This window comes from Pituophis catenifer, unplaced genomic scaffold (genome assembly GCF_029215685.1).
Source record: "Pituophis catenifer annectens isolate HBS135680 unplaced genomic scaffold, rPitCat1.0.hap2 SCAF_1, whole genome shotgun sequence".
Classification (NCBI taxonomy): domain Eukaryota; kingdom Metazoa; phylum Chordata; class Lepidosauria; order Squamata; family Colubridae; genus Pituophis; species Pituophis catenifer.
Genome location: NW_027256881.1, coordinates 178,121,368 through 178,134,781, shown reverse-complemented (window position 1 = coordinate 178,134,781; position 13,414 = coordinate 178,121,368). Strand labels below are relative to the sequence as shown.

General features: G+C 38.0%; 1 protein-coding gene across 1 annotated transcript in view; it reads left to right on the top strand.

Moving 5' to 3' along the window:
* Nucleotides 1–13,414, top strand: part of PARD3B (par-3 family cell polarity regulator beta) — a 582,830-nt gene that overhangs the window by 532,745 nt on the left and 36,671 nt on the right. Inside the window, exon 22 of the mRNA XM_070933224.1 lies at nt 11,374–11,453. Within this exon, the coding sequence (XP_070789325.1) occupies nt 11,374–11,453 (80 nt within the window). The remainder of the gene's footprint in view (nt 1–11,373; nt 11,454–13,414) is intronic.

Sequence of the window (13,414 nt, the reverse complement as noted above, 5' to 3'; positions counted from 1 at the left end):
AGAATAGAATAGAATAGAATGATTGGACACACATGGAATTTGTCTCTGGAACATAAGCTCTCAGTGTACATACAAGCAACAAGTGATCAATCATGATCATAATCATAAAATACAATCATAAATTATAAGACAACACTCAGTGATAGTCATAGGATACTAAATAAGCAATCTACATAAATCATAATAGTATACTAAATAAAAGCAAGCTACATAAATCATACAAACAACAAAGTTATAGTCATAAGTAACTAAGGAAATAGGTAATAGGAAAGATGAGAAGGATTAATACTAATACAGCCCTACTAGGTAATTTGACTTCCCAGTGCATAAGACAGTGTTGTGGGAATTAGTTGTTTAGGAGAGTGATGGCATGGGGGCAGGAGTGAAATTTTCAGCAGTTCGGAGAACTGGCAAATACCACCTCTGGCTGGCCCCAGAGTGGGGTGGGAATGGAGATTTTACAATATCCTTCTACCAGGAGAGGGGAGGGAATGGGGATTTTGCAGTATCCTTCCCCTGGAGTGGGGTGGGAATGGAGATTTTGCAGTATTCGTCCCCTGCCACACCACACCCACCAAGCCACGCCTACAGAACTGGTAGTAAAAAAAATTGGATTTCACCACTGCATGGGGGGAGGGGGACTGTCCTTGTGTCTAATTGTTTTGGCATGCAATTTCCAACAGCGTCATCTTGAGGGAAGAAGCTGTAACAATAGTTATGGTACAATCTAAAATATAGAGATTTAAAACAATTACTCCATTTAGTGGCTGCATTTGATTTCAGTGAAATTAAGAGACACAGAGAAAGAGGGAAGGAAGGAGGGAGGAAGTGTGGGGGGGGGAGAGAGAGAGTCACTTGTTGCTGCTGTCTCATTCAGACAAAGTTCTCTCATACTATGTCCTGTGTGTAACCTGGTTTTCCTCTCTCTTTTTTGCTCCCTTGCTAGATGAAGAGATTGCCTAAACAAGCAGTTGTTTTCTGAGCTGCCTTTCTCTGCAGGGCAGTGCATCCCTAAAAAGTGCTAAGCATCAGTTAACAAGCTGCAGCTCTGTAATCTTAATTAATTGATTAGAACCCTTCTGCAGCTGCTGCCTGAAATTGACCAGAACTTAATCAGTTTCACACTGAAGACTTTTGTTATTGTAAATGTAGGCATAGGTGCCAAAGTTACTTTTTCATCACTATAGTAATTGCAAACAATCACTATTCGAGGAAGTCATTAGCAATTGGGATTTATAAAGCAAATTGCAGAATTACAGAATATTCCCAGTTGCCTGTAATTTTACGTTCTTCTCCAGTTTGGGATATTTGCTATTCTTCTGAACATGATTTCAGTTTTCTTGATTTAGGAGAGGTCTGGAAGCTTAGTGTGAGATCATACGTAATTCCCTTCTGTTGCAGTTTCCTTGGGCATGTGGGCATTCATTCCAATTGCATGGCTTTATTGGATGTGTGCACCAATGCACCGACTTGTGCAATGAGACTGACCTAGGGCCAAGCTGCTATATGCATGTTAGTTGGAGATATACAACAATCTCCAACCGTTAATTCAGGGGGGTTTGTTCCCTCAGAAGCCAATAACAAAGCTTAATTCCTAATAAATGATTTCTAGCAGTATATCATATTAGAAGCAAATAGCAAATATTGGTGTGATCACTATGCTCCTTCATTACAATACAAGCACAGTTCATTGACAAACCTATATTCTGGATACATACATACTAGGATTTCTTTATGCCTGTTTCGGAAGGACAGCACTCTTTGTTGCCTTTTTTTTTTTCATTCCATTGATCACAAGGAAGTTATCTTCTCTTTTTTAACTATGTGAGCATATAAATCTGACTCCTATGACAACCCATGATGTCAGAGCCAAGGAGACCCAGTTTGTTGTGGAAGTTAAGGCTCCAGGCTGGAAATGAGAAGACCATGAGTTCTAGTCCTGCTTTAGGCACAAAGCCAACTGGTTGATCTTGGGCCAGTCTCTTTCTTTCAGTCTTAGGAAGGAAGCAGTGGCAAACCACTTCTGAAAAACCTTGCCAAAAAAAAAAAAAAAAGCAGGGACTTATTCAGACAGTCTCCGAGAATCTGACATGATTGAATGGAAAAAAAAAAGTACAAAGAAGTATCAAATTATGATTAAGGCAGAATACCTTAACTTCAGCCTGAAACTGTGGTTTATTTTTGGTTCAGCCAGTCCTGCTCTATTTGTGGGTGGCCTACAGTTAGGTAACCATAAATCTGACTAGAAAATAAAGTAGACAGCCCCCAAGCAGTATTTTCATCACTCCAATCTTTCTTTTACCATCTGCTGCCATAAAGGGTATTCCTTTTAAACATGGGGGGGGGAGCGCTGAGGGCTTCAATTGTAGTGCAAAATAAAACAAGCACTCCCAGAAGCAGCAAAATGTCATGTTGCTTCCTTTCCCAAATGTAACTAACTTCTTGCATCAAAGAGGAAGCAAAGTTGTCCCAGAGTGTTCTTGGAATGCTTTGGGAAATTGTTTGCTGGCCATCTCATCCAGTAAAACTTTTAAGCTATTAGAAGCCCAGATCCTTGGATATTTTCACACTGCTTAACTGAGATTGTTGGGAAAAGTTATACATATACAGCTAGGCATATAATGGTGATTAAGGGAATGCAAAGATACTATTAAAAATATGCTGTTGGCTATCGTTTATACCTACTGTCTGAATCCTTTTCCATTAGTGAATCATTAGCCGAAATCTTGGTCTGTGCAAAGTAAGAGAACAAGGAGACACAGTTGTCTGGGAGTAAGTCATGCATACTTTTCAGCTGATAGATTTAGAGTTAGATTGACCAAACGGAGTAAGAGATTATTGTTTTTTTAAATTTTAAATCACGCTAGAATTTTTTAAAAATGACTAACAGTAGCGAATATTTCATACAGCACAGTTCTAATTATTTTTGCGGTTAGACCTTGTAAGGGCTTTTTAGTTATTGGAAGTGACTAAAAATAATAGCATTTTTTAAAAAATGAGCTATTTCTTGACATTACAAATTAGCTGCTCTTTCAGTATGCCAAGTGAATAATTTTGCATAGGAAGGGTAAATGATTAAAGAATGTATAGTTCATTTACTACCTACCATTTAACATATGAACCAATTATAAATGTATTTCCAAAATCTCAATCTTAGAGCATGTTTATATGAGGCTACTGTTTCTGGTATTACCTTGTCAATTCCATCTACAGTTATCAAACTGAAAATAGAAGAAGAAAAATTTGCTAAGTTATCATAACTTAAAGCCTTACCTCATAATCCTTCCTTATTACTGCGCAAAATGAATCAAAACATTGAGTGGCAACAGGTTTTTCTGTTTCGGGAAAAAAAACTACATTGCTACCATCTTTTCTCATAAGGCTCAGCCTGAATAGATGGGCATTTCAGAGGTACAGTTTATGCTTATAGAGAAGATCAGGGCTTTTTATAAGAATTGTTTGATGCCTGAGCAGATACACTCAATATCTTCAGATGTGTTTAAAATTACTGTAACCTAACCAACTTGCACAAGAATGTACTCAGCACCAATTTTTCATTAAGCATCTTTTTCTTTAGGAACCAAATAGAGATTAGAAATGTTCCATTGTTTTTTAAGGGAAAATAACCTTTAACCTTCTCTTCCTCAACAATTTTATGTGAAAAGGAGGAGGGAGAATGGGGAGGCTCAAGTAAACTAATCAGCAATCTAAGGTAACCCATGTTTTCAAGTAATTCAGAGGAGAGGGAAAGGTGGAAGTAAGATTTTCTGAACAGTGAGAATCAAGAGTTGTGAAAAACCATATCTATCCTTGTCAAAAGCTACCGACCCTATTCTTTTATCCCAGTACCATTTGTTAGTTTGTCTATTGATTAAACATACAGGCTGAAGTTTATGTAATTCAAAAGTTTATATATTTCCTCCACATCTAGAGTAGATGTGCCAGTGAAAGATATCCTGTCTTTTGTGTGGAATTTTAGAAAGAACAATTTATTCTACGCAGTGTCGAGTATAAAAAGTAACATTAAACAATGATGCAATGGTATTGATGGGATTATATAACCCTAATTCCATCTTCAAGAGATGACTGCTGTCATTAAAATCAATGCAACTTAATTAAAGCAAATTATAGATAGATACATCTATAAATAAGATATTAAAGTGTGCTGCTGAATATGATAATTGCTGCGTATTTAGTAATCAGTGTGTATGTTCTGCATTTGTCAAGAGGGGTTTCATTCAGTGGAATCAATGGAGCTTTATTAAAAACCATCCAAATTAGAGGCAGAAATGATGACTCTTATAATAACGCAAAATCACTGTTTCAGCTTTGATCACAAGGAGAAAAGCAAGAACACACCCTTTCTCTGTGTGGAGAAAACACCAGCACTCTGTTCTTTCTTCCTTCCTTTCCTTTATTATTCATTTTTTAAAAATGAAAACAAGGATGTTTGAAATCGTAATTTGTACCTTTTGGATTAAAGGAAACGTGGAAAATCTGGAAGGATTTAGTTAAATAATGTGCCATAGAATCTCAAGACAGAGAAAAAATATCTGTTTTGTCATTTTCCTGATACAAAGAAAGCATTTCAGGAAGACTATGGATTTTGTGATAATGACTGATATTATGTAATTGGCTGGAATGTGTCTGATAAAACTTAACATTTTATTCTTCTTTATTTTTGTCCATGACTTAATCCCCTTTGGACAGGCACAGCAAGCTCTATATTTTTTGCACAATTGCCTTCCCCCACCCCAGCACACAAACATGTCCTGAGTGGAAAATATAAACTTGGAGATAAAATGTCAAAGATAGACTTATGGGTTCATGTTTGTTTTCATGATTTTTTTTTCAATGCTTGATTATAAATGGGGAGACTCTGATTGTGGGGGAGGGAGAATTCCTAAAAAATGGAGTTCAGGGCCAGTTCTGAAACCATCCCTTTAATGCAAAGTAAATGGGCAGCAAAAAACCTGTGAAGCTTTGCTTGAAAGAACGTCTTTATGTGACTGTCAAAGGTAAAAGAGATCCTGGAAGGAAGGCAATAGGAGTACCTGAGTTAATGTCACCTTTTTCCATTGGGAATGTGACAACACTCAGTACAACAGAGTGGCTAGTCATTTTTAAGCAGAAAAGTTGAATGATCCCATAAGTGTTATAAACTACAACTACTATTACCATAAAAAGTGGGAAACTGTTATTGATGCTGCTGCTGTGTGCAATCAATTTATGAAACTCTCATGGAATTCAGACAGTCCCTAAATGAATAATCCATAGGAGTACACACTCTTTCTCTTATCCTTTTCTAAGTTTGGCTTGTATTAGCTGTTACTATTGTAACTAAAATTATATATATATATATATATATATATATATATATATATATATATTCAGAAGATAAGTCCACAACACCAATCTAGCTAAGGCAACACATGTATAACCTCAGAAGCCAATGAAGGTTTTATATACTTTGCACACATAACGTGTTCATGTATGAAAGAAACTGTCCTCAACCCACAGGAAAATAAGTATTTCTGAACCTTCTGTACTACCAAGGAGCCTTGGTAGTACAGTGGTTTAATGCACCCTGTAATTAACACAGCTGCCTACAATTTCTGCAGGTTTGAATCTTACCAGGCTCAAGGTTGACTCAGCCTTCCATCCTTTCTAAGGTAGGTTAAATGAGGACCCAGTTTATGGGGGCAATAAGCTGACTTTGTATAAATATACAAAAGTATGAAGGCTATTGCTTAACACATTGTAAGCCGCCCTGAGTCTCCGGAGAAGGGTGGCATATAAATCAAATTAAAAAAAAAACAAAAACACATTAATCATAGGATAGCTGTCCAATGCCATCTTCTTCTTTTAGAGCCTCACACTGTGAGTTTTTCATATTTCTATGTGAGGTAGCTTAATCTATAATATATATAATATATATTATCATTATGGTAATATAGTTTGCAGTTCTATACCATTAGAAAGGTATAGAGGCTAGGGTCAAAGGTAATGACAGCTCCCTCCCTATTTGCAATATTTGAAAATATTCTAATTTTATTAATAAGTCTCTGAATAGCAGTTTACTTGGACTGCCCCGAGTATTTGCTCAAGAAGAAAGGTGGGATGCAGATCGAATAAACTAAACAAATTCATATCTTCTTAGTGACAGAGTTGCTCACCTCAATTCTGGCTTCTTCCTAGCAAACTTATCTAGGAAGGGAACAGGGGCATCCACAGGAGGAATTTTTAAAAAAAGTCCAGATGGAGGTTAATCAAAACCTCACCCTGCATGTGACATTCAGTCAAAAGGGGTGGGGCTTTCTTCAGGCCGCTCTGGCCACCAGCAGGATGCTTTTGACAAATATACAGTCCTCCGGTGATGCTAGTGGAAGGAAGCAAATAAGGATTAATACCATTTCGGGCAAAATGGACTGGTAGCTAGTCTGGAAACATGATACACATTACTCCTTTCTAAGCAACACATTTCATGAGGGATGCTCTGTCTTTAAAAAACTGGCCAGATTTCTCTCTTGCTTTCTTGTACTTAGATGTTAGAAACTTTAGATTTATGCCAGTCATTCTGCTATACAAAATAGCAGAAACCTTCCCCTGCTTTTTATTATATTTTCATCTACCTGCAGGTGTTTTTCAGTCTGATTTACAAATCAATTAATCCAGAATATTAAACTAAGTTCTATGTAGTTTAAATTCATATTTGAACTGTTTTATTAATTAATCTATTTGTTTTTTTACCTGAACAATAACAACAAAAAGGGTAATGCAGCAAGCTCCAGCAGGGATTCACTTTTTTCCTGAAATACTATACTGGTTTTATTTGGAATTCAATCCAAATATGCTATCCTAAACTCTAAAGATTTTTAAGAATGTGGTTGTTGTGTTTTGCAAATTTATGTCTCAATTCACTTTTTTTCTGCCCTTAGGTGGGTGCAGAATAATAAAATCATTCAACTAGATAAATAATTTATTAAAATAGATTAGAAACCTGAAAATTCAAATGTTTTGTTGAAAATGCTTTGCTGAATATTTTAAAAACCAATACTGGTCCTGTATATGGACCGATGGGAAGAGGGAAAATAGTAAAACTCCATGAACTTTATTGATAATCATCATATATATATTTGTTTTCTCAGGTTTTCGCGGGTGTTTGTATGTAGGTCTTTGGTTATTCGGGTCTTCTCCCACGTCTTGGCTTCGTTCTCGGCTTTGCTCCTGGAAGCACGAAGCCGAGACCACCAGCCTGAAGATGACGAATGAGACTTCGTCGAAACGTCGCCAAGACACTTCCAATTTTACGTGGGAGAAGACCCGAATAACCAAAGACATATATATATATATATATATTCAACTGCTCCTTCAGGGGTTTATCACAACTTGAAACAGGACCTTTGATAACGTAAATGAAATTAGATGAAGTAGTGGAAGGAGGGAGGGAGGGAGGGAGGGAGGAAGGAAGGAAGGAAGGAAGGAAGGAAGGAAGGAAGGAAGGAAGGAAAATGTTTCTTAACAGGATATAAAATGTGTGATCTCGATAATTGCCCCATAATGTACCTTTGTACTTTTTTGCATGGTTTGGATGTAGAGCATTCAGTCTGTAGAGTTCCATTTAGTTTTACATATAAGCAGCCTCGTCCTGTGTATTGAAAGCCCATATCCAAAGCTTAAGCTAATCCATTCCATGAAGGAGCTAGGAGAGCAACAATCACTAAACAAAATGAGTTTAGAATCTCATTATGCTAATTTCTATTGTGTGCTTGATCTCGACCTCAGAGAGAACCCTGTTTGGATTTCAAAAACGCCCATGAAAATATCTATTAGCACAAGTAGCTGTAATGAGAACTAAGCAGGCATATGCTTCCCATTCCCTCCATAAATGCATTTTTCCCTTCTTGTTTTATTAGGTCAGCTCCCCCCTTCCCCCTCCCCTTGATTTGCTGAGGTCACATCTTGACTTGTGTCTAGACAGATGGTGAATGAAAGAAGGGCTTGGTGGATTCTCGGAGGAACGATGGAGAGCTTTCCCCTGCCCTTGGAGCTCTCTGGCCACTTTACCCCCAGCGCAGCATCTCACAGCTGTAGTGAGCCAAATTTTTACAAACTGTATCCACAGTGAGTTTCTATGGCAACCGTATCTTAGAGCACACAAACAGGATTGGCAAGGGGATTCCTTCTCCTTCTCCTTCCACCCAAGGAATAACAGCAATAGTAATAAAAAAGATAGTCTGGGCATATATGAAGTACATAAATTGGTTTTGATAAACAATAAATTGGTATTTTTTAATGTTCTTATGCTCCTTATTTTAAAAGAATAAGTGAAAAAGTGCAAAACTGTGAGGAGATACAGAGTTGGAGAACGAAGCCAAATGTCAGACTTTGTAATGAAAAGGAGTTTTTTTGCACAGGAGAGGGAATAGCCACTTATTCAGGTATTAGTCTAATCCAAGTTTCCCCCTCCCTTAAATAAATAAATATAGGAAAGAAACCTCAACTAGCAGACTGCTTCATTAAGTCACCATGACCCTCACAAAATAGTTCATTTTAATTTAATATTTTTTAAAATTAAATCTGTAGGGGGAAATTGTGTGGCTATTTAAGAGGTCCTTCCAGAGATACTTTCACTTTTTTCAGCTGGGTCTGGAGGAATTTCCATGCTGCTGCAAGCAGGAGCCAGGGACTTCTTGTGGCAAAGGATCCTCTGGAGATCCATTTCCATTTCAGGTTCATTCCTTGGATTTCTCAGCACAAATATTGGTCTGATTTGAACTTAATGCCAAACTATGGTTTATGTATGTATGTGTAGGCCATAAACTCATGCCCTCCCTCCTTGTTTTCTTCTACTCTGACATAAAGAAGAGTTTGAAAGCTTCTAAATCCATTTTTAGTTAGCCATGGTTTCTTTTTATGTCCAGACCCAGAACTAATCTTTTATTCTGGTCCAGAAAAGAATTTTTAGCCACAGTTTGCAACCCTTATATTGTTGATTTACAATTCCTATCAGCAATCAAGGACAATAATAGAGTCCTGCATCTGGAAATGCATTTTTAGTCATCCTAAACTATAAAAAGGATAACTGTGATTTGTTTTGAGTTGAGACAAAACATCTAACCTGCATTTGTTTAAAAATGAAGCAAAATTTCCCATCTCCTCTTGCAACTGAGACAGAGACAAAGAAAACTGATAAGCCCTGATTATCAGACCCTTAAGTCATCATTCCTAACCAGAAAGATGCCAAAGTGATGAAATATGTATCATGATACTACAAGTTGTGTTTCTTAATAACTGCATGTAAATACTTAAGAGGCTGAGCTTGCATTGCAATGTTGTTGTGCGTATTTTGTGCCTTGTCTGTTCTCCCCATGGATGTCCATGCATCAAACCTTAGTTTTCTATTATGCCATATAGCATGTTTTATTTATATATTAATGGCTTAAAATTTTTAACTTGGTTAATTTTATGGGTAAGGGATTTTAAATTGGGGAAGCCAAATTGATTTAATTATTTTTAAATTATTTTAATTTTCATATTGTATGTATTTTAATCTTGGCTGTTCACTGCCCTGAGTCCTTCGGGAGAAGGGCGGTATAAAAATTTAATAAATGAAATGAAATTAAATGAAATATATATTTATTTAATTTTTATAAACATAGTATATAAACACAGAAAAGAGTAAACATATAAAAAAATAAATGAACCATAAATTGGTAGGCAAGGAATAATAAAAGCATCCAAAAATTAGTTTTCCACTATACCATTAATAAATTATGAATGACTGAAAATCACGTATGGCTTTGAATGACTACCATCTTTATTAAGCTTTAAACTAGGATAAATAGTGAGAAGTGTGGTCAGTAAGATATAAATCACCACATAAAATTATAAGCTACAATACATTGAGTCAGAATCTATTCTGCTTTAAGTATACCATGAAATTGAAATATGAACTATATACATAAAATTACCAAAATTATGGATGGAGTACAAATTCAGGTATTAAGTTCTATTCCAGAAATTGTTTCTATTGTTATTTAAATTCTGTGTTAAATTTACTTTTAAGATGCAAAGTTATTTTGGACATCAAAGCATACTCCCTTAACTGGATTAACCATTCTCGCAAAGAATCAAACACATTTTCTACTAAGAAGCATCTCATAAATGCTTTATCAGCTTCCCATATTGTAGCTCAGTGTTCCTCAACCTTGGCAAGTTTAAGATGTGTGGGCTTCAACTCAGAGATGGGCGTCACATAATGTAACAACTGGTTCGCCCAGCACCGACTATGTGAGCACCTTCCGCGTATGCGCACGGCTTCAAAAACACAGCGATATAGGACAGGATAGCGCCGGGGCAGGCCGCAACTACCGATTCACCCGAACTGGTCCGAACCGGCAGCAGCCCACCTCTGCTTCAACTCCCAGAAATCTCCAGCTAGTATGCTGGGCTCAATGTGTGTGCTCAAGGAGGGAGGGAGGAACAAACAGAAAATGACAATATAGTTGAGGTGTCAATTATTCTTGCAGACATATTTTAATTGGACAAGTGAAGTTGTGAAAACCCTTTTGTGTTTTGTGTATCTTAATTTGATGGTAGGCTTTCCTTGTGTGGATAAGACTGCAATCACTTTAAGTGACTATTATAGGATGAGCAGAGATTTGGGCTTCTGTTGACTTACTCTTCCTCACATATAACTGTCTTATATATTCTTTAATTTGCATTTTGCAGGACAGACGTTTTAGAGCAGGAAGATGGGTTGTTGTAAAACAATAATACATGCTTCCCCAATAGTGAACAAACATAATTATTTTCTTATTTGTTCCTTCATGACACTTCTGCCAAATAAGTGAAGAATAGATTCATATTTTGTTAATTATTATACATTCCTCTAGCATTTTAGAAGACAAAGGTTCAATGTTCTGTTGCAACCATACAGACAGCATCATGTTTTATATCCTGGAAAACATATAATCAGATACTTGCATGTTCATTTTATAGTCTGTTCCACAGTTTCAATAAAGCTAATTTAAGTCCAAATCTTAACATGATCAATCATGAATGGTTATCAATAACTGGCCTCATTTTATGCAATATTTTTCTTGATTCCGTTCAAAAATATGTTCCATACAACTTCACAGCATCCTTTTTGGCTTGGAAAAGGAATAAGAAGAAGGATATTTTTTTTTTAGAAATTATTATAAATAGTTATAAGATCAAATGTGGATTTCTCTTGAGCCTCAGAATTTCTTCTCTGTTGATTTTGGCATACTAGAGCCTTGTTTGTTTTTTATTATCATTTTTGAGAAACGTTTTCAGTAACAGGGTTGAATAATTGATCTTCATCACTGATTATATTGCTCTCCACAGGTGTCTGGAAAAGGTCCAGATGAGACTCCACACCACCTCCAGTTTGAAGGCATGGAAAGGCAGTATGCCTCCTTACCCAGGTAAGCTGCATTGTATATTTATACACAGTCACTCTTTTATGCAGACACAAGTGTGTCTACAGAAACGTTTTTTCACAGGCAATCAAGGAGTCTCTCTCTCTCCTCCCATTATTCCACTGTTTAGCAAAATCTGCGTTGAACAGACATCTGGCAGTGAAATGAGAGATTATGTTGCAATTTTGTTATGCTGCCCTTCTGTTGATGATTTAGTGCCATCTTTATAGCTGTGTTAATAATTTAGACAGCCAATGAGGGAGGGGGGGAGATGAAGTTTCAGTCACTGAACATGTCAGCAAGAATCATGATCTGTAGGGGAAGGTTGTGATGCTGCGGAAGCTTGTTCTGTGAGAGTTTAGCCACCTTAGCAGAGCTGAATGAGACATCCTTTGTGGAGGATGCTGGGAACCGTTGCAATCACAGTCCCATATCAATGGCTCTAGAGTTTCTTGAAGGAAATTTCATTTTTTTCACAGCCAAGGCATTCATACTGTGCCCCATACTTAGATCTTTGATTAAATCTCCACTAATGGAGTGGATTGCTATAACTTTCTAGCGCTATAATTTCCAAGATAGCCAGTTTTGAGGTTAAATCATCAGGCTAGAATCTGGAAGACCATGAGTTCTATCCCTGCCTTAGGCAAAATATCATCTAGGTCAGTGGTGGGATTCAGTTGATGTGGGCCAGTTCAGGCAAACTGGTAGTTAAATTGCTGGCTGGCCCCACCCCTTTCCACCCCGCCCCGTCCAGGAATCCCCAAGTGCCCCATTTTGGCTTCCTAGGATGCCTCCTAGGCCTGTTTTCACTCCCAGGAGGCTGCAGAGAGGCCTACTATGCCCATAACAGGGGGTGGGGGTGGGTGGCACATCCCCTCCTTGGCCCATTTTTGCTCTCAGAGGGGTGCAGGAGGCCGAGTGCTGCCTGTCACACCCAGTGGCCACACCCACCATGGCCATGACCACCCAGCCCGTCATTAGGGCAGAGAACCAATTGTTAAATTATTTGAATCCCACCACTGATCTAGGTGACCTTGAACCAGTCACTTTCTCTCATCTAGGAAGGAGGCAAGAGCAAACTACTTCCTAAATCTTGCCAAGAAAACTGCAGGGACTTGTCCAGGCACCTGACTTGGAGTCACCCTCCCCCTGAAAAAAATCCAAACTGGTTGAAGGCAATGCATGCTTGGTGTCTTCAAGATACTTTGGGACCACAGCTCTCTGAATTCCCAGTCACCACAATGCCAACATTAAATTAGCTGGGAATTCTGATAACCTTGATGTATTTCAAAGAAGATAACTATTCTCAGAAAGTATGGGAATTATAATACAAAACATAGAGGGGACACCTTCCACAAACTTTGGATATTGGTATTTGCGTCTGAGAGACAATAGTAACAGTTTTTCTTAATTGTCCCCTTACACTGTTATCCTTAACAATAATAAGCCACCAAGGAAAGGAAGTTCATTCCAGGCAGCATAAAGGAGAGCCTTGTTCACTCAATTATTCTGAATTCAGTCCATAAAATTCAAAGCAAATGTACATAAATGAAAAGAGACAAATTGTGTTCAGCATTCATAACGCGACACCCCGCTGCAGGGAGGTGGAGCCAATTAGATGGGTTCGCCCCAGGCACCTGATGGATCCTGATAGCTTCCAGATGGAGCTTGGGCCATTTCCTGAGGATCTGGCACACAACTCGGCCGAGGACCTGGTGGCTGCCTGGGATCGGGCGGCTGGTGGGGCCTTGGATCGAGTCGTGCCTTTGCGGCCTCTGACCCGGTGCCGATCCCTCACGGCTCCCTGGTATACTGAGGAGCTGAGGGAGATGAAGTACCGGAAAAGATGCCTGGAGAGTGGTTGGAGGGCCAGTCTCGCTGAATCTGACCAAACACTGGTAAGGTCGCATATTAAGACCTACCTAGTGGCGATAAAGGCGGCAAAGTTTAATTACTTTTCCGCTCTT